Source organism: Lacerta agilis, chromosome 3, assembly GCF_009819535.1.
Source record: "Lacerta agilis isolate rLacAgi1 chromosome 3, rLacAgi1.pri, whole genome shotgun sequence".
Taxonomy (NCBI): Eukaryota; Metazoa; Chordata; class Lepidosauria; order Squamata; family Lacertidae; genus Lacerta; species Lacerta agilis.
In genome coordinates, this window is record NC_046314.1 from 76,813,098 (window position 1) to 76,833,468 (window position 20,371).

General features: G+C 40.6%; 1 protein-coding gene across 1 annotated transcript; it reads left to right on the plus strand.

Moving 5' to 3' along the window:
- Positions 1-10,238: 10,238 nt before the first annotated feature.
- C3H1orf100 (chromosome 3 C1orf100 homolog) lies at positions 10,239-19,937 on the plus strand. Its single transcript, XM_033144381.1, has 6 exons — positions 10,239-10,368; positions 15,673-15,743; positions 15,912-15,981; positions 16,496-16,588; positions 18,090-18,265; positions 19,709-19,937. The coding sequence occupies exons 3-6, from the start codon at positions 15,920-15,922 to the stop codon at positions 19,816-19,818; spliced, it is 441 nt and encodes a 146-aa protein (XP_033000272.1). The 5' UTR covers positions 10,239-10,368; positions 15,673-15,743; positions 15,912-15,919; the 3' UTR covers positions 19,819-19,937.
- Positions 19,938-20,371: the final 434 nt, after the last annotated feature.

Here is a 20,371-nt window from a genome sequence, read left to right on the forward strand (position 1 = left end):
GGCATGCTTTCGAACTGCTAGGTTGGCAGGAGCTGGAACCGAGTAATGGGAGCTCACCCCGTCGCAGGGATTCGAACCTCCAACCTTTCGATCGGCAAGCCCAAGTGGCACAGTGGTTTAACCCACAGCACCACCCACATCCAGGAATACCCATACTAGGATAAAAAGCTATTGGGAAAAGCCAGAGAATCCATAATTTATTTGCTGAACACCCCTAATCCACCCCGTTTTAGATATTGAAATCTCTTCCTCTTTTCCAGTTTATTACAATGGAATATTCCACCCAAGCAGTAATAAGGATAAATTATTTCTAGGAAATCTAAATAAACCCAAACTCTTAATGACTCATGCTGGCTGGGGTTCATGGATATGGGAGTCCAACATCATCTGGAAGACCATAGGTTCCCTACTGCTGGTATAACATATTCTGACTTTTCTAAAGATTGTATATCTGGATATATTTGTACTGTATTCTACAAATTTCTGGTATAGCCAGTCCATTCTGTTTTAGTTTCAGGTACTATAATTCACTCATTTGTGTTGGATTTTCAGGACAATTCCTCACTTCCATGAATTTGGAAGATTCATGGTCAATGTCTCCAAACAATTCAACAATGCTTACATCTTACACCAGATCCTAGATGCCACTTGGAGTGGAAATGCCAGCCCAGAATGCTCATAACAGCTGCGATGCAAGTGCTCAAGCAGAGGTCTGATTTGGTCCCTCGTGTTTCAGCACCTGTTGCATACAGCACCAGCAGAGGAATATTTAAATCAGATCCTGTGTATTTCAGATGCAGAGCACTGAGTCATAGGATCAGTCTGTCAGGAATATACAATGAATACTCTGAATCCCTGAGAGACAGATGGGCCCAATTGTTCAAGCAGTGACTCCAGCAACTATGGGTCATGTGTCACGAGGGTCAGCCGGCTGCATGGTGTGCTTCACCACTGTATGGAGAAGCCATCGCCTTCCATACAACAATAGAAGAATGATTTGCATGCCCTTTCCTTCTTTGAGCTGGCAATGGGTCAACCTGAGTACAAAGAACAAAAATATGAGAGCATTTGGTCAGTTTTTCTTGACACTTTTACATCATAGCTAAAACAAAATAAAATAAAAAGTTCCTTCCAGTAGCACCTTAGAGACCAACTAAGTTTGTTCTTAGTATGAGCTTTCATGTGCATGCACACTTCTTCAGATACACTGAAACAGAAGTCACCAGACCCTTATATATAGTGAGAGCGTGGGGAGGGGTATGACTCAGAAGGGTGGTGGGAATGGGTGATAGGCTGATACCGGTAGCTGTGGTAAACCTGTTGACGACTCTTAACAACTGCAAAAAAAAAAGGAAAAAGCAAGGGGTAAGAAGGTTAAAAATAGCTTTGTCATGTATAATGAGATAAGAATCCAATGTCTCTATTCAGACCAGGTCTCTCCATGGTTTTAAGTTTGGTAATGAGTTGTAATTCAGCAACTTCTCTTTCTAGTCTATTTCTGAAATTCCTTTTTAATAAGACAACTACTTTGAGATCTTGTATAGAATGTCCTGGGAGATTGAAGTGTTCTCCTACTGGTTTCTCTGTCTTGTGATTCCTGATGTCAGATTTATGTCCATTTATCCTTTGGCGTAGGGTTTAGCCTGTTTGTCCAATATAGAGACCTTCTCACCCCTTGCTTTTTCCTGTAAGACTAATTGCAGTCGTTAACAGTCGTCAACAGGTTTACCACAGCTATCAGCCTAACACCCATTCCCACCACCCTTCTGAGTCATACCCCTCCCCACCCTCTCACTATATATAAGGGTCTAGTGACTTCTGCTTCAGTGTATCTGAAGAAATGTGCATGCACACGAAAGCTCATACCAAGAACAAACTTAGTTGGTCTCTAAGGTGCTACTGGAAGGAATTTTTTAATTTTTAATTTTGTTTTGACTACAGCAGAGCAACACAGCTACCTACCTGTAATTATATCATAGCTGACAGTCCAATACATTCATTTGTCCCATTTATGTGGCCAAGGCGCCTTAAACCATGTCCTCCTTCCCTATGTTAATTCTCCCTTTTTATTTATTTTTGTTTGAATTTTAATTTATTTGCATGGTACACAAAATGGCAATTAAACATCCTCAAGGGTTTTTGTTATTTTAATTCCGTTTTATCACTGTTGTTAAAAGCAGTGACCCTAGCAATGGCTTTGTAAATTTTAATACGTGGTGAAAAGCAGATGAACAAGAACTCTCTTCAAAATGTGGTCATGCACAAAAAGTGAATTTGTACACCTCCTCCGTGAGGAGATGGCATTCCTGAGTTTCCCTTTCAGACATGCATTTCCTAGCTACAGGAAGACGAACAAGTTTCTACATGGCAACATGAAGTTAAAAGTCATTGTGATATTGTAGTTGTGCCAGATCTTTAATTAGGAGACCTACCACGCAGGGTTATTGTGAGGATAACATGGTAGAAGCCCCATGTGAGCAGCCCTTGAAAGAAGCACGGGATGCAAATGTTATTAATTAAAAGCCCAAATTCACTCACAAATCTGCCTCTTGCCAATTTGCAATGTGTGAACACACTCCGATTCATGTCCATGCAAAAATTTGTCGCTCAGATTCAGAGGCAAGCTTGTCTCCGTTTTACTTCTATTGTATGACACAGAAAAACAACCACTCGTTTACATCTTTTGTCTTTGCCAAGCTTTACAGATTTATCTTAAGCTCCTCGATCATGACTCTCCATGGCGGGAAGTAACACTTTGACAGTTGATGTGATCGGCTGTCAGATCAGAACTGAACACACTGTGCTGCCTCTTGGGCCAATGAGAACTGAATGAAATGCTTCTGTCTGCCTACGTTCAAATGCCAACATGGCTTAGATCTGGAAACCTACCAGAAAAAACATGGAACAAAAGTTCTCTATGACAGTAGTACTCCATGCTCCAAACTATGTTTTGATGTTTATTGGCAAACAGAGCCAAACCAAACAATAACTACACTGTTTTCAGTCTTCTGAAGCAACTTCATTTATTTGCATTTGCTGCAGCCAGGGTGGAGCTGGACAAATTAGACAGAGTTGGGTTTGATTCATTGAACTTAGCAATGTCAAGATTTGTGGGTTGTTGTTTTTTTCAAGCAACAAAAAAGCAAAAAAGCATCTACTTTAAAAAGTACTTTAAAAACAATCGACTACAGCCCTCTAGCGCTACCAAAAACAAGACTGCGTTCCATCTTTGAAGCAACGACACCATCTGGTGGTCAAACAAATGCACATTTTCTTTTCGTTGGCATGTTAAAGTCACCAAACATTTCTTCTGTACTCCTTCAGCACTGCTTTCCAAGTTATTTCCAGCAAACACTGAGGTTCCTCAGTCAATGTTATCAGGTGTCTTCACAAAGAAGATCCGTAATGGAGGTGGACACGCTTCTCTGAAATATAATGTGAAATAGGCAGTTTTCCCATACAGTTTTCACCCATGGTGGAAACTTGGGTGTGGCTTGCAGTGGGACAAGGCCCAACAAGCCTGGAAAGAAATTCCTTTGAACCAACTGGACAATTTAGAATGCTTCCCAGAATCCTCTGCCATATACTTAAGTTCCAGGACAGAGACAAAGAGATTCCTTGAATGGCAAGCTGGCACAGAAAGGGTCCTCTTTAAAGTATAAAAACATTACCTGTTTCCTCTACTACGACCCTGTTTTGCGATATAGAACCTTACTAGTCTCATTTCTTTCTATAACATTTATTTATGTGTAAAAACATTATGTCACCCAATATAATAAAAAAAAATATCTAAGTGGCTTACATAAAAACTAGTTCAAAACAGATAAAACTAGGTAGTACACAGAAACAGAGAATTAAACATTAAGAATCACAGGCAGTGCTTTTTTCTTTTAAAAAAATGTTTAGGGGTACTCTCATTTTGACTGAAAAAAATCACCATTTTATAGTTCAAATCAGGAAAAATAAATACAGTAAATGGACAAATGGACAAAGTTTCACAAAACGTTTAGGGGTATGCGTCCCCCTGCATCCCCATAGAAAAAAAGCACTGGTCAGAGTCCAGGAAAGGTTGGGTAAGCATGCAAGTCTTTAAGAGGTACAGACTTAAATGCTTTTATTGTCTGTGCCTCATGAATTACCCAAGGATGGACATTCCAGTGAGGAGTATATAGCAACACTGAGAAGGTCCACTTCCATATGTCACCAAGTGACCATCTGCTGGCTTGGTCTGTACTGGTACAGGTAGCCTGCTCCCAAGTTGTTTGGGGCTTTCAATGTCATCAACAAAACTGAACTTTGTAGCTAATAGGCAACTAGCAGATCTATCAATGCTGCAGCAGTATGTGCGTAAACCTGGATGTCCCACAAAGCACCCTAGCAACTGGTTTTTGCACTAGCTGCAGCTTCTGAACCAGGTGGAAGGGTAGGCCCACATATAGCACGTTACAGTAGCCTAATTCTCAGGTCACCAGTTCATAGGCTACTGTAGGAAGGCTACCCCTGCCCAGGAATGGTTCCCTCCCTGACAAAAATTGATAATGGGCATTCCTAGCCACTAGTGACAGTGATGGATGTAAGAACATCACCAAAAGATACTCCTTCAGAGGGAGTGCAACCACATCCTGGGCAGGTGCCCAAGCCAGTTCAGAAATCTTGGCACCATGCATCCCTAGAGTCACCCTCTTGTCAGAATACAGTCAATTTATCAGGTCTTATCCAGCCCACGACTGCATCCTGACACCACTTTAGGTTTAGGGCATTCATAGCCTCCCCTGGTTTGGCTGTTACAGAGAAATAGAGATGAACATGCTAAATGACTTCAGCCTGACATGCTCCAAAGTTCACTTCCTCCCTTACCTTACATTCAATCACAATCTCTGAGTTTAACCATAGAAGGAGCAATTCACATACTGTAATATATGCCATTGTGGTTGTGGGGAGCTCACTACGGAGCTTGCAGGCTGAGTGGGTGTTGAAAAACGCCTTTTCTTACTAACCTTCACTTGTGTTCAACCCCAGTTACCATATCTAAAACATTCAGCAATCACAAAACTGGATAGCTAGCACTACCACCACTCTAACTGGATATTTAATAAATCATTTTAAAACAAAAACAACAAAAAACATCCTAGCTGTCCTGTAGGCAAATCTCAAAAGCTATCTGGCTTCCAGAAGTAGATACACAAGCAAGTACCTAAGTATGCATAGGCATAGATTATGGTATGAAACAGAAAAGCTTCAATTTTAGGAACTCTGATTTCATGCCAATTTCTCCTAATAAAACACATTGTGGTATGCAGTTTTGCCTTAACATTTTGCAACCAATTTCCCCCGATTCTGATGCATTTTTGGATTTTATTTTCACCAATATTTTCATTTTTATGCACACTTTTACTTAATATGTGCATTTTTGTAAACATTGGTTGGAGAGATCCATTTACGTTTAATGGTCAGGTGACATTGCGGCCTGGCCACAGCCACATTCATGATTTGGCAGCTGGCTGGAGAGCATTGCAGGCCTGCCTGCAGATTGGCCAATAGCAGGCAGGCCTGGATGTGGGAATTCCCCAAGGGGCAGTCCTGGCCAGCCAATGGGCGTGCTCAGGTCCGCCGGGGGGGGGGGGTAAATTGCGGCCTGCCCAGGACACCTTCAGCTTTTCATCTTGGAGAGTTGCATTGCAAAATTCAGGTAAGTGCACATTTCAAAGGATGGCTATGTTTTGATTCATATTGTTTTAGAAGAAGAAGAAGAAGAAGAAGAAGAAGAAGAAGAAGAAGAAGAAGAAGAAGAAGAAGAAGAAGAAGAAGAAGAAGAATTTAGTATTTATACCCGCCCATCTGGCTGGGTTTCCCCAGCCACTCTGCGCAGCTCCCAACAGAATACGCTAAACACGCTAAAACATCAAACATTTAAAACTTCCCTAAACAGGGCTGCCTTCAGATGTCTTCTAAAAGTCAGATAGTTGTTTATTTCCTTAACATCTGATAGGAGGGCATTCCACGGGGCATTCCCTGTAACCTCACTTCTCGCAGGGAGGGAACTGCCGAAGGCCCTCTGAGGAGGACCTCAGTGTCCGGGCTGAACGATGGGGGTGGAGATGCTCCTTCAGGTATACTGGGCCAAAGCCATTTAGGGCTTTAAATTAAGGTTACCAGACATCCCTGTTTTCCAGGGACAGTCCCCGGATTTACAAATCAGTCCCCTGACAAAATCCATCTATTTAGTAGAAAGTTGAAAAGTGTCCCTGGATTCATTGAAAAAAATCTGGTAACCTTACTTTAAAGGTCAGCACCAACACTTTGAATTGTGCTCGGAAACGTACTGGGAGCCAATGTAGGTCTTTCAGGACTGGTGTTATATGGTCACGGCAGCCACCTCCAGTCACCAGTCCAGCTGCTTCATTCTTGATTAGTTGTAGTTTCTGGGTCACCTTCAAAGGTAGCCCCACATAGAATGCATCGCAGAAGTCCAAGCGGGAGATAACCAGAGCATGCACCACTCTGGCCAGACAGTCTGTGGGCAGGTAAGGTCTCAGCCTACGTTCCGGATGGAGCTGGTAGACAGCTGTATGGATTTGATAGATTTGCCTTCAAATGTGAACTGAACTGAATTTATCCCCCATCCCTACCCATGATGCATGATGTCATCTGTCAAAAAGTAAGCAACGCACTCCTGTCAGCAAGTTTCATCTGGACAGTGCACCATTCAGCATTTTGTTTCCTCACCAAATCAAGAAAATATTTGTTTCCTTCTGATTCTCCCTATTTTATTTTATTTTATTTGTGGTAGTAGGAAGGGATTGCTCTAGCATGGCCAGGGATTATGGGAGTTGTAATTTAACAACTCTTGGAGGTTGAGGCATTTAGAGCCACTTCTTTGTGTACTCTCCTATTTTGACTTCTAGTTTTGTTACGTTTTGATCCAAGCCTTCATCTAAACAGCTCAAAATGGCATATCATGTTATTCTCCCTTGGCTGCTCACAAAAGCCCTGTGCAGTAAGGTGAGGCTCAGAGAGAATGACAGGCCCAAGGCCACCTAGTAGGTAGGGATGGGCGATTTGACTCACAGCTCATTTAAAGGTGACCTGCCCTAATCCAGACTTTCTGAAACAATGCACAAACTGAAACACAGTCATCCTTTGACATTTGCACTTCTCTAAATTTTGCAGTGCAGTTCTCCAGCCAACAGATGTGTACAAAATGCTTACACTGGGGCAAAGTGTGTATAAAAATACATACATTATTGAAAACAGCATACAAAATTCATTATATTACAGGAAATTTCTTGCCAAAATAATTATATCAGGCAAAATTGCATTAAAATGTGCATATTAAGAGAAATTTGTGCTGAACACTAATGCATTTTGATGGGGACTTAAAAAAAAAAAGATCCTCAAACTTATGTGGAAATAAAGGCAAACTGAACTTAAGAGAAATGAGAAACTGAGAGAAACCAAAACAGATTTGAACACCCTTACCCAGCAGTCCAATGTTTTATCCAATATGCTACACAACTTTTATTTCTATGCAGGTAGGTCTGGCTGCATTACTTAAATTTGACCAAAAGAGGCCACTGTCCTCTCTCCCACCATTCTGGCTTTTAGGCACTGCTGCTCTGATTAAACATCTCTCTCTCTCTCCACTGGTAGCTCGGTTTTCAAACATCTCAGTTGATGAACATTTCAATTTTCGAACACCGTAAATCCAGAAGTAAATGCTTCAGTGTTCAAACACGCCTCGGAAGTCGAACATGCCACATGGCTTCCGCTGAGTGCAAGATCCTGAGGCCTATCTGTCAGCTATTGAGTTTTCCGTTTTCGAACATTTCAGAACTCGAACAGTCTTCCGGAATGGATTACATTCGAAAACCGAGGTACCACTGTATCTTTAAAACTGTTTAAATGCCAACAAACCTTAATGAAGTAACTTATTTGTGTGATATTTTGTACATGCCCTAGACGTCCTGCCCCCAATCCTTGAAGTCTCACCTGGATCTTTCAAAACAAAATCAAAAATTCTTTCCAGTAGCACCTTAGAGACCAACTGAGTTTGTTCTTGGTATGAGCTTTCGTGTGCATGCACACTTCTTCAGATACACTGAAACAGAAGTCACCAGATCCTTAAATATGGTGAGGGAGTGGGGAGGGGTATTGCTCAGAAGGGTGGTGGGAATGGGTGTAACTGGATCTTTCAGTCTCTGAAGGCTTCCAGATATCTTTGCATGCAATCCTTTTTATTTTCAGGTTCACTTAACAGGGTGACCGAGGATAACCAAGTACCTGCTTATGGAACCAGGTGAGCAGATGTTCCAAAATAATTTTCGCAGTTTTGAAACCTGATTTTTACAGAGTGTACTAACCCTTTGCCTCCTCCAGATTTGGGTATATCTAACCTTTCAAGTGAGGCATTTGGGTGTTTTGTTATAAATAGTTCATTAAAGTCCCACACATTCCAACAAATTGCAACAGTTGCCCTGCCAGTTTTCCTTTCCAAAGTACCTACCCCCACCCCAGCACATTAATCCATTCCACAACTGCAATTCAGTAACAAATTCCAGTTTCAGATAGAGGAAAGTCATCGTTAAATAAATAGCTAATTCATCTTTGTCACAAATGTGTAGGTCACCATGTGTACCTATTAAACTAATTCAAGTAAGCACCAGAACACCTAATTATCCCTATCAAAACATTATTGTCAGAACTGTGTTGACCCTAATCTCATGTTTAAGGAGTCTTTGTATAGAAAGATGCTAGTAAGAGTATTTTAAACTTGAGTGGGTTGTTTTAACTGATCTGAAGATAGATGTAGGCGGAATTACTATTAAGGTGGTGACATAATAATGTGTACAGTACTAGAATTTCCTATTATTAGTAATTTGATTATGTAATAATTCAGCATGTACACAATTCTGCTAAGACCCACTCTGTTGATATATTCAGTTCATAGTTTGTGAGCACTGCTCTTTGTGGATGGATGAAGAAAATCCATATTCAATACTTATTGGGGGGGGGACTGTCCCATTCACACATTTACCCAGAGTGCAGCAGCCATATCCCAAGGCTATAATTTTATGTTACTTACAAAATCATAGAATCATAAAATTGTAGAGTTGGGAGGGACCCCAAGGGCCATCTAGTCCAACCCCCTGCCATGCAGGAATCTCAGCTAAAGCATCCATGACAGATGGCCATCCAACCTCTGCTTAAAAACCTCCAAAGAAGGAGTGTCCACATGATGAGCATTTTACCAGGACAAGGGGTGACAGCTCAATCAAATAAAAAATAAAAAAAACACCCCACCATGTGATTTGAAATATTGCCACATATTCCTGGGTGTTGTGTTGTGTTGGGACCTAAGAGACCAGAGTTCAAATCCCCACTCAGCCATGAAGCTTGCTAGGTGACCTTGAGCCAGTCACAATCTCTCAGCATGCCCTCCCTCACAGGGTTGTTGTGAGGATAAAATGAGGAGGGGGGAAACCCACGTATGCCACCTTGAACTCCTTGGAGAAAAGGTAGGATATAATTGTAATAATAAATAAATACAAATAAAGAGCAGTATAGGATTAGTTCACAGGGAAGGTGGTCCTCTTCACAAAGGCCAGGGAACTCCAAAAGCAAGCCTGGCCAGCACAATGTAACAGCTGTGTCTTCATAAAGCTGGTCAATTTTCATCACTACAAAAATGCAAAATATTCAGGTCGAATGAAATAGATATGTCCAGAACTCCCAGTACAGGATTTGTTTTCGTCTTAATTCATGTTCATAATCACGGCCAATGTACTGCTACTAGATTCTGATTTATGCTGTAAGCCGTTTAAAGTTCTGTCGCATCAATTTGGCAGCAAGCTATGTTATGTATAGGTGAAAGCAACTGTGAAAAATGGGCCTACAATGTTTTATCCTTGAAATCTAACCTTTAGATTTTATCATTGTTGGGTGCCCCTAATGTACTGCGTAAGCTTCAGCGTGTAATTTAACGGGTGAATGGGATTTGCACATCACTGAAATTGGTGAAATTCCACCAATGCTTATGAGACTGCATCACTGCTAGTCATCTGTGAATCGCTCTTTTACAGCTTTGCCCTAAAATTTGTTGTGCCAGCAAAAAAGTGCTTAGAAGAACAAGGCAAACCAACTGTTGTGTCAGCACATCACTGGCCATAATATTGTGATACTTTTGGCAGATGTTCAAGTTTAGTTGTTGGTGGATAGACACACACACACACACACACACACACACACACACATTTAGCATTGGCATCTAAATGTGAGCTGGTGCTTCACCATCCATCAAATGAAAACTTTTGATTCCATCTATTTTGGGCCCTCTCAGTGAAACATGGCACTGAAGGAATCCTTTGACAGGTACAGTATGTGGGAGAGGCAAGCAAAAGAAGAGCACATCAGTCCTCACCGTTCAAATCCTGAAAGTCTTGCTAGCAGTAGGTGGGGTAAAAAGGGCCAAAGAAAGCACTGCAAGGGGGGGGACTGAAGCCTTTTCCTGAGTGTATACTTTTACTCTACATTTTGGTATTCGCCCAAGCCAGAAATGAGCTATGGCTCGCAAGCTTGCTTTGGAGAGCAAGTACTAGTTTTGATGGAATTGCAAAACAGCACTTGTGCTATTTGAATTAGAATGAACTAAGTAAGGGGGGAAGTGTGCATGTACATAGCTCATTCATGCAGTAGCAAACCACAGTTTAGTTTATGCCTGAACTAAACCAGAGTAGGTAAATGGTGGCGGTGGTCTGTTCGAATCTATGAAATCTCAATTAAATTGTTTTCATATGTGGCCTGCAGTTGGCGCTGACGTCAGCCCCAGGCTACACATGAAAACAAAAAATAAGCTTCTCTACGCACTGGTTTTTACGTTTTGCTGGTTTTGCCTCCATAGTATCGATAGTTGTTTTCTTTATTTTTGTGTGCATGAAACAGTTGACAATTATTCTCATTTAGTCCTAACCCTTTTAAGCCAGTGGTGGGGAACTCATGGCCCTCCAGTTGGGCTCCATCTCCCATCAGCCCAATGATGATGGGGATTTTATTTTCCTACCCTTACGATATACTATTCACTATGTCATACTGATCCCAGATCTAGCTGTTCCTAACATGAACGTTTGTGAATAAATCGCAGCTGTGCGTGACTCTGAATTCTTCCCAGCACTTCCCAACTGATTGTATCTACTGCATCACAATAGCACTTGCATCACAATGCTACACAGACCTTGAGTTCATGGCCTCAGGCAAGGATGCAATTTTCTTTCATCATCCTGCAGAGGTGGGTGGTTTACATTTTCGTTTGAACTCCCCATCTTTCCCCTTCAAGAGGTAAGAGAGTCTATCCATACACAACCTTGTAGAACGAGGAAACATCACTTTAGAAGATTACTTGTGTCCTGCAACTAGACATATTATTAAATTGTATGGACGTTAGTGCTTAAGAAAAATAAAACAATACCAGGCTCTCAAGTCAGTCTGGAAACAGCACTTTCTGATCTGGAGATCCTTTAGTTGCTGATGTGCCAGGATTCTGCACTTCCTCAGTGGTCATATACCCGGTAAATGTGCTCAGCTTATTCAAGAGCGTTTTTCCCCCCTTTTTCATGTATTTCATGATTAATCCTTGACATTGAAAACAAGGTGTCAGGGCTGAGCCCCAATACAAATTTACTACAGATTACCTTCATGAAAAATTTAATCCCCTCCTACAAACTAAGTTGGAGAAGCTACGTTTGTATTCGTTCTTTCCAGCGGTTGCACATTAGAAGAGATTTGCTGCATCAGCAAGGACTGTTATTCTGGGACAAATGGTTTTGTATCACAGAGCCAACCTGAATTATTTGGTTTCTGACATCCTCTTAAATTGCTTCTCTCCACACTGCAAACTCTGCCAAGAAGGGCACCAGTGGCGCATTTTCCTTCATCTTTCATAAGTGAAACGACACAACGTTCCCGTTATTCCGTCACAAGAGACTTGTCCGAGTGGAACAAAATTCTGCCCTGCACTCCCCCTCCCCTGTGAACCTCCAAAATCAGTGTGGGGAGGGGGGGAGTGCAGCTGCACTAGAACTCTGCACTAGATACAACTTGATGTGATCAATTCCCCCCCCCCCATTTTATTCAAGTTGGCACCTTTGCTTGCACGTAAGCCAAGGTCTATTTCTGCTCTGGAAAAATAGGGGTCACATGGGGGTGGTTGTGGGGGCTGCTCTGGCTATACAGTGGTGCCCCGCTAGACGAATGCCTCTCTAGATGAAAAACTCACTAGACGAACGGCATTCGCTAGCGGAAGGCTGCCCCGCAAGACGAAAAAGTCAATGGGGCTGCCTCGCAAGACGAATTTTTTTTTTTGGCGCGAAAACCTCTGCACTGCATTGCCGCTTCACTAGACGAAAAATTCACTCTACGAAGACACTCGTAGAACGAATTATTTTCATCTAGCTGGGCACCACTGTACATGATTTTGGATCCCCGGAATGCAGCCTCAATATCGCCAGAGATATTTTGTCCCATGCATTTTTTATTGCAATAGCTTGAAATTGGAACCTTCTTTTCAAGCCAAAACTTTTTAAAATTATAGTAACAAGATACAATGATTTCAAGGTATCATTGAAGACTGCAGGCACTGGTATTCATTACTGATATCTCAGATCAGCACTGGAAAAGGGAGCAAAAGGAAATGCAGACCATTACAAACAGATTGTTTGGTGAGCAGAGCATTAATCCAAGGTTCTGCTGATGCACACTGCAAATTCCAGAGATCTATCAAATGCTGCTTTTGAATTCAAGCAAGCTGGCTACTATGTGCGATATTTTGCCTGCGCCCTTACAAAATAGCTCACTCCAATGACCATGAGTCATAATTGAGTCTGGCAGATAAGTGTGGTAAAAATAACTTCAATATGGAATTAATCCAAAAAAAAACCAAAAAAAAAACCCATCCAAAGAAGCAGAAGACTCTGGCTGTGATAGCGAACAGAACATTATTTAGATCAAAAGGTTAATTAGGGGGGTTTATAAGAAAAAAATGGCAAGGCCATGGCACAGTTCTGTGACCGCATATAATCCATTCCACCTCTATAGCAATATATAATGGGTTGAATATCTAGCAAGAGAAATATAATTTCTGTGAAACCTGCCCTAATTTTTTAAAAATTGTATCTAGTGCTGTCTTTATATGAGCAGAACAGACTACTGCTTCCACCTTCCAGAGGATTGGGAGACCCTGAGAGAAGGGTGCTTTCTGGGGGGGGGGGGTTCCGCCAAGGGTTGAAAGGGGAGGTGAAGCCTGCTCAAGTAACACTGGGTTACATTAATATAGCCATAAACAAACATTTCCTTGTGGCTTACAAGAACATACTGAAAACAATGTAATAATTAAAAACCAACAATAAGACAGCAAAAATCCCACTCATTAAACACACACACACACACACACACACACAGAGAGAGAGAGAGAGAGAGAGAGAGAGAGAGAGAGAGGTGGCACAAATTATTTCTCCTAAGTTTGCAGACAATGCTCCCAAGAGTTATATATACTCCTAAGTGATGGAATGCACTAGTTTTAAAAAAGAAGTATGTTGACCAAGCAAGTGGACATCATTTCAAGATTTTATGAAGTGCACCAAGAGCTTTTGGGTAAAATCTGCAAAGGTTCCAACCCATCGTTTGTGTATAAATACCCACATATAACTTTTATGATCTCTTAATTTGTATAGCATGACATTTACTTGTACAAAATCGTTATCGGTGCATAGAAGTGTCACACCGAAAATGACACTTGACTAGAGAGCATGTAAATCAACAAGTTCTTCTAGAATTTACAGGAAAGGGGTAAAAGCTAAATCAGAAAATGTTGACGTGTGGCATGAAGGGGAAATGAAAGCTCTCATGGCATCGCTGACAATTATGAAGGCAACTGTTGAGCATAACTGGCTGTCAAGGAACATGAAAATGTTGGTAAATATAACAGCAGATCTCAACAGCTCACACTGTGTGTGTGTTTGATTGGATTTGTCACTTTTAAACACCATCCTGCTACATGTTCCAAAGATGAGTGAAATAACAAAACTTGAAAATATTTTGTAGACTATGGGTTGGATTCAGACCTGCTGTTCCACAAATAGAAGAGCTCCTTCTGTTCGTGGAAGTACGTATGTTAGATCCAGTGGAGGTTTCTACTCCATGGGTGGAAAGAGAAGCCCATTTTTGCCAATGCCGCACTACACCGCTGCCCCATTGTCACTTCCCATTCTGTCTTAGGGCCACCAACCTTCCAATGCTGGTTTTTGTGAGGCATGGAGAGGGAGAACCAACAAAATAACTTTCTCCCTCTGCCATGCATCCAGCTTGGGATATTCCACTCCAGCCAATGACTGCACTGCACACAGCAGTTAAGGTGCATATTAAGAACCAAAGTGTCATATTATTTAGTTTTCAACTGGGACTGTGTTTGTGAAAGATGGAACAGCAATATTATGTCATCTGTTATTTAGAGCCAACATAGGAAGAGCTTTTATTTACTTAGGACAGAGACCTAGAATTTTCTACAGCTTGGCCTCTGATTCATCCTAGACACAGAGGTTTAAACATTTGCCTGTCTGGAGGCTACCATGGTGTGGCCAAAACATAATTTGCTGGTGCAGTTGACAGACAGCATAATCTATAATATTTTCCAAATGCTAGTGAGTCAACATTTGTACAAGCCAGCCATGACTCATTCTTCCAAGTGAAAGCTTGTTACTGATACATTAAGATATAAAGTAGATGGTTCTAGTAATTCATCCAATTCCAAGGTCTATAAACTCTAGATCTTTTTAGAAACATATAAGGCCACTGGTCATATCTTAAAATAATGGCTGGGATCCAAAACATCTGGCCTTGAGACCGATCAGTAGATTTTCCCCCTCTTGTACTAAGATACAGCACCTAGCATAGAATAACAGTGGCATGTTTCAAATGTTCCTACAGGAAGAAAGCGGTCTGGGCTTGGATACTGGCAGAAATGTCAAAACCAGCCAAATGCGTACCATTGAAACAGAAAGCAATTTGAAACTTGGGCAAAATGTAGTCTCTTTTTACTTGTTTTATAAAGAATAGGTACAATTTAGAGATGAATGTTTATCAAAAATTATCTTCAGTCTTGTACACATTGGTACAAAACATGTGAAGGGGCTTCTGAGAAAATACCAGACTATCTTCACCCTCTGAATAAGGAATAGTCAATGTGTTGCCCAGCAGATGCTGTTGGACTACAGCTCCCATCATTCTAGTTCATTGGCCATGTGAGCTGGGGATGATGGGAGTTGTAGACTGATAACATATTGAAGCCATGTGTTGGCTATCCTTGCCCTACAGGCATGGACCAGCTGATATGCCATTGGCACCAGACGGAAGGGACCCTATGGATTTTATGGGTACAGGCTCCCCTCATGTCAATCATGTGTCACTCAGAGGGCATGGACAAAATATGTGTTACTGTCTAGGGGGCAGAGCGAGTTGCAGGCGTGTTCTTCAAAGCCCCTTCATGAGGTCAGTGCCCCCCCCAGTGCTAAGCAATTGAAATGGGTAAAGCTATTCTGTATTTTTAAAAACTGGTGGTTAACTGGTGAAGTGTGATGTCAATTGATCATATATTGCATTTATGCTTATTTATGCATTTATTTCTAGGTTTATGAAATAAGAACATCATCTAACTTACCTCCACAAAAGAGCTTTCTGTAAAAGTACAGTTTTAGAAGGTAAGTTTCTGGGAAAGATGTTGATTTTCACTCAGAATATTAATTTACCTAAGCCAAATAGTTCTTTCAACAGATTTCCAAACCAGGATTATAACTGGGACTTTATATTTTGAATAAATACTGAATTAGTAACAAGAGACATTAACGTTCTATACTCTTTTTTCCCAGGGGTTGTAATGGCGGGTACAGCAATAAGACTGCGACAATTTGTAGATCCATCACCACAAATGCCTCCAGGGTAAAGTATCAAAAACAAAGCCCAGTTCCTTCAGAAACAGGTTCAGGATTTCACAAAACATTGCACTAACCAAGCAAGTTCAAGCCTGTCTGGCAAATCCTTATTATAAAGGCTCAAGAACAGTATTTGAGAACATCTGAATTTTAAAATTTGCATTTCATGTACTTTGATAATCCCTGTACTATCACCTGGCAATCTGGAGAATATTTTAATTTAAAAAAAACCAGGCCTAATTAATTAATGTAAAAAAAAAATGAAAACATTTAACCTTGTATACAACAATCAAAAAAGTGCATCTACAAGGAACTTGAGAAATTGCAATTGTCCTACACAGGACTTGACAATATACTGTACTAACAAACACAGCTCCAGAAGACAACAAGTTTTGTGGCATATTTAAACAGTTCACTAATAATTATTTGTAGAGATGTATAGAATTTCAGGCAGCAAATCTCAGCACAGAATTTGAATATTGAATACTGAATCCCACTAGATTTTTCCTTGCTTTTTCTAGGTATATTCTACATCAGGGGAAGGATGTCACTGGTTACTATCCAGGGCAAACGGCAAGGGTTCATTATGAATATCCTCCTGAAAGTGAGAGAAGGTATGGAATGTATTTTGAACAGCTGCTCACCCCTTAGGTGTTCTATTTAATTAAGGTATGAGAAGTTGGCAGCAACTGCACACCGAGACATTCTGCATATGGCCCTTTACTGTCTTAACATTAGAAATTTATTGTGACAGGTAGGACACGCATGTGCACACCACAGAATGGTGATGTGGATGGGAATAGCTTGCCAGCACAACCACAAAATCAAGATGATGCAAGCAACAGTCCAACATTTAGAGGGCACCATGTTGGCTGCCTGGTTTATTATTATTACCGGTATTTATTGACCCGTGACAATCTTTTCAGTAGTGGTTTTCCCACTTGCTGAAAGCCCTCCCTAGTGAAGTGCACCTGCTTCCATCATCATAAACTTCCAGGAAGAATTCGAAAGCAGTCTCTCTTTCTCCAGGCATTTGGTGGCTGCAGAATACCGTTCCTGGCAATTGCTAGATGGAATAATGTTTTCAACTATGGCTGCTTTTGGAATGTTTTCTAACCCGTACTAGAATGTTTTGTTTCTAAATTGTGTATCTGTTTGTGGCCCTGGGCTCCTTTGGAAGGGAGGTTAAGCTATAAATTCAATAACGTAATGATAATGCCTTTGCTTTTCACGCAAAGAGGAAGTGTATTTGAAGTAAGCACTCAGAAGTCCTAAGCCGTTAATTTGGCAAAGGCATAGAGTCACTTCACACATCTGTGTGAAGTCTGAATGTAAATTCCTCAAAAGTGCTCACAGAATACTTGGAATGAGTTAGCATCACCTGGATGGGGATTTGATACTTCTGGTGTTGAGGAACAGACACTGACCCACAAAAGAAATTTAATGCACACAAGTACCAGAGTGCTAAAGTTTGGGGATCTTGAAAAGGGATTGTAAAGCTTGGTCTATTTGACTCATCTAGCCAATTTGTCACCCTATCTTAAAAAGAAAAATGAATCCTCGAAGAGAGGAAATGTGGACTAGTGGTTAAAGCATAGGGTTCCCCCTCCCAACCAGATCAATCCTGGTTTGAATGTGCATTAGCCCTACATTACTCTCCATTAGTTACTGTTAATACTTTTGAGTATAAACACAGGCCTTTTGTACTCTCATGTAATTCTTGATACATAAGTAAAGGTTTCTCATGAGGATACTTAAAAAAAACCCTCCAGCTAGTATTGAAAGCTATTTATTAGCTTATTACAGTAAGCTTCCACAACAGAATAAAATCAATGCAGTTTACTCTGTGGTAAGTGCAAAGTGCACAGCCTCATTTGCACTACCTCAAGAACCCGATATTCAGTTGGCACAAACAATAGCTTACTATGAGTCTGGATGTAAGCTGCCATGCTGCTAATGCCTATTAGACTATAGCTGGATTATAACTGAATGGTCCATTTCAATAGGATATTAGAATAAGTATTTAGATATTTGGCTACTCTTACAGGCAACTCATGTTTTACTAAGCCAGGTGTCAACACAAGATTACTGAATTGTTTTATCTTTTTCATAAAGCCTTTATAGAAAAATGCAGACAGTCCCAGCAAAACGTGAAACTGTACTTGAGCATGACTATGACTATTTAGTTCTGAAGCAGTATATTCACTATCAGAGGACCAAGAAGAAAGTCAGTGACTGGTGTACAACAACAACATACAGAGAAGCATTCACATTACCATTTTACAAATCAGGTGGGTAGATTCTTAGCCAGATAACATACACAACCTACGTTTAGGTTAGGAAAGCTCTTCAATCTTATAAAAAAAAATAACTTTAAGTATTGATTTGCACATTCACTTTCATATACTTTTTTGCAATAAAAAGGCCAACAGAAGCTTTTGACCTTACACAGAAGCAAAGCACAGTAGTATCTTCCTTTTTAAGAAATATATGTGGAAGGTAGCTATTAGGCTGGCTTTTAAAAAATCCTTCACTATTAGACATATTTATATAAATGTTGATGTGCATTACATGCCTTCATAACAGCTTGGAAGGGAGCTAATCAAACCTAGAGCAGAAGAGAGTAAATGCAAGAATATAGCAAGAGGTTAGCCCAACAGTTTTCATGAAAATTAACAATTGCATTAAATGTTAACAACCATTTAACAGGCAATTTGCAGGGCTTTATTTCTTAAAATTAAAAAAAACAAAAAGTTTCGATATTTTAAAAATACATATGCGATTGAAATTATTGCAAAAAAAGAAAGAAAAGACCTTCAATCCTGCAAGATCTGCGTATCAGGTAAAGCTATTAGCTCATGGATTAGCAGTCTACTACAAGATAATCCCAACGCTGGTATTTTGGCAGAATGCCCTTCTGCCCAACAATTGGCTACAGATTAAAATATCCTTCTTCGCCCTTTCCAGAATGATAAACTGAAGTATGCAATGCTTGTCTGAAGTATGCAATGCTTGTCATCCTCTGAGAATATACAGCTCTGAATTCAGAGAACTGTAATGCTTCTGTAAAGCCATGGGAGTTTTGGACTTGCTTCTCACAAGAAGCAGGGCCTTAAGATACAGGGTAAATCTCTTCAAACAAAGGGCCAAGTATAATATGGCACCAGGGGTGGGGGTGGGTGCCACACAAAGGGGGAAAGTCAAACCAAAGTTCTTTTTTAGCGGTCCGCATGAGCTTTGCAGAGCTGTTCCAAGCAATCATGTGGCTTTATAGTTGAACTGGTGGGCAACTAAATTAATTTTCTGCAACAGTGCTTGATACAACTGTTACTGTTTCAATGTCTCTAGGTTAAGATCAACAATGGTTTAATAGTCCAAGCTTTGTAGTTCTTCTTCCACCATTGGGCTGAGATTAAATAATGATTTATCAATTCAGAATAACCAATCAAGTGGATGTGAAGGAAGATTTAACACACAGTTCGGATGAGTCAAAAGCTAGAATGAGAAACAAAAATGCAACAGCCATAGCAGGGCACATTGGTTTTTTGTTTTAATGTGATCTACAGAGCCTTCAGAAAAGGGCACATTGCTGAGGAATAGTTACATGAAGCGTCTGGTATATGCTTTTTTATGTGACTGGGGTGTGCGGGATGGAAGTGTTAGAAGCTGCCAGTCAATTATCAACAGGTTTTGAATTCATTAAGGCCAATAATGATTTTATGTTTAAATTATAGACATTGCTGATGATTATCATCCAATAACTGATGCTGAATCACAGTCTGTTTGGAAAAGTTTTTCTGCAAAGAAGAAAGACAAAACTAAACCTTCATTTATGGGAATTTGATAAATTCTTTCAGCCAAGCTGTGTGTTTTTAAAAAACACACACACACACCGAACAACAAGATGGAATAACCTTTCAAGACTGCCTCCCACAAAAGTACTAAAGACGACTTCTTATACTATATGGATATTGTTGCAATTTTAAATATGATTTGAACTGCTTTGAACACTTCTGAAACTTGATTTTAGAGATGGAAAAGCTTGAAGGTAATAGGTATCAAAGTGGGGGGGGAATACATATCTTTTTTGGGGGGGCAGCCTTTCAGAGCTGCAATTGCAAAGCACAGGCAGAAGTTAATCAGTGTTACAAAAGGCCTCTTCTCTCCCCCTCCCCCCGGGTAAAAAAATGATCACAGCTTCTTGGTCCCAGAAAGGCAGGAGTGAAAAGCAACGGAAGGTGTACTTAGATCTTACTTAGATCACTTCTGTCCCCTATGCATATTTACAGGGAACTTACAAGGACTATATTCACTTCTGAGTGCCCCCACCCCTGCCCCACGATAGTGCACAATGCAGGGCAAAATAAATCATACTAGGACTTAAAAGGGGAAAGGAA

What these genes read in the sequence shown, in the direction of transcription:
- C3H1orf100 (XM_033144381.1), top strand. Translation starts at nt 15,920, where the DNA reads ATGGCGGGTACAGCAATAAGACTGCGACAATTTGTAGATCCATCACCA. An exon ending in CCTCCTGAAAGTGAGAGAAG is followed by an intron (nt 16,589 to 18,089) that starts GTATGGAATGTA and finishes TTTTTCATAAAG; the next exon opens with CCTTTATAGAAAAATGCAGA. An exon ending in ATTACCATTTTACAAATCAG is followed by an intron (nt 18,266 to 19,708) that starts GTGGGTAGATTC and finishes TTTAAATTATAG; the next exon opens with ACATTGCTGATGATTATCAT.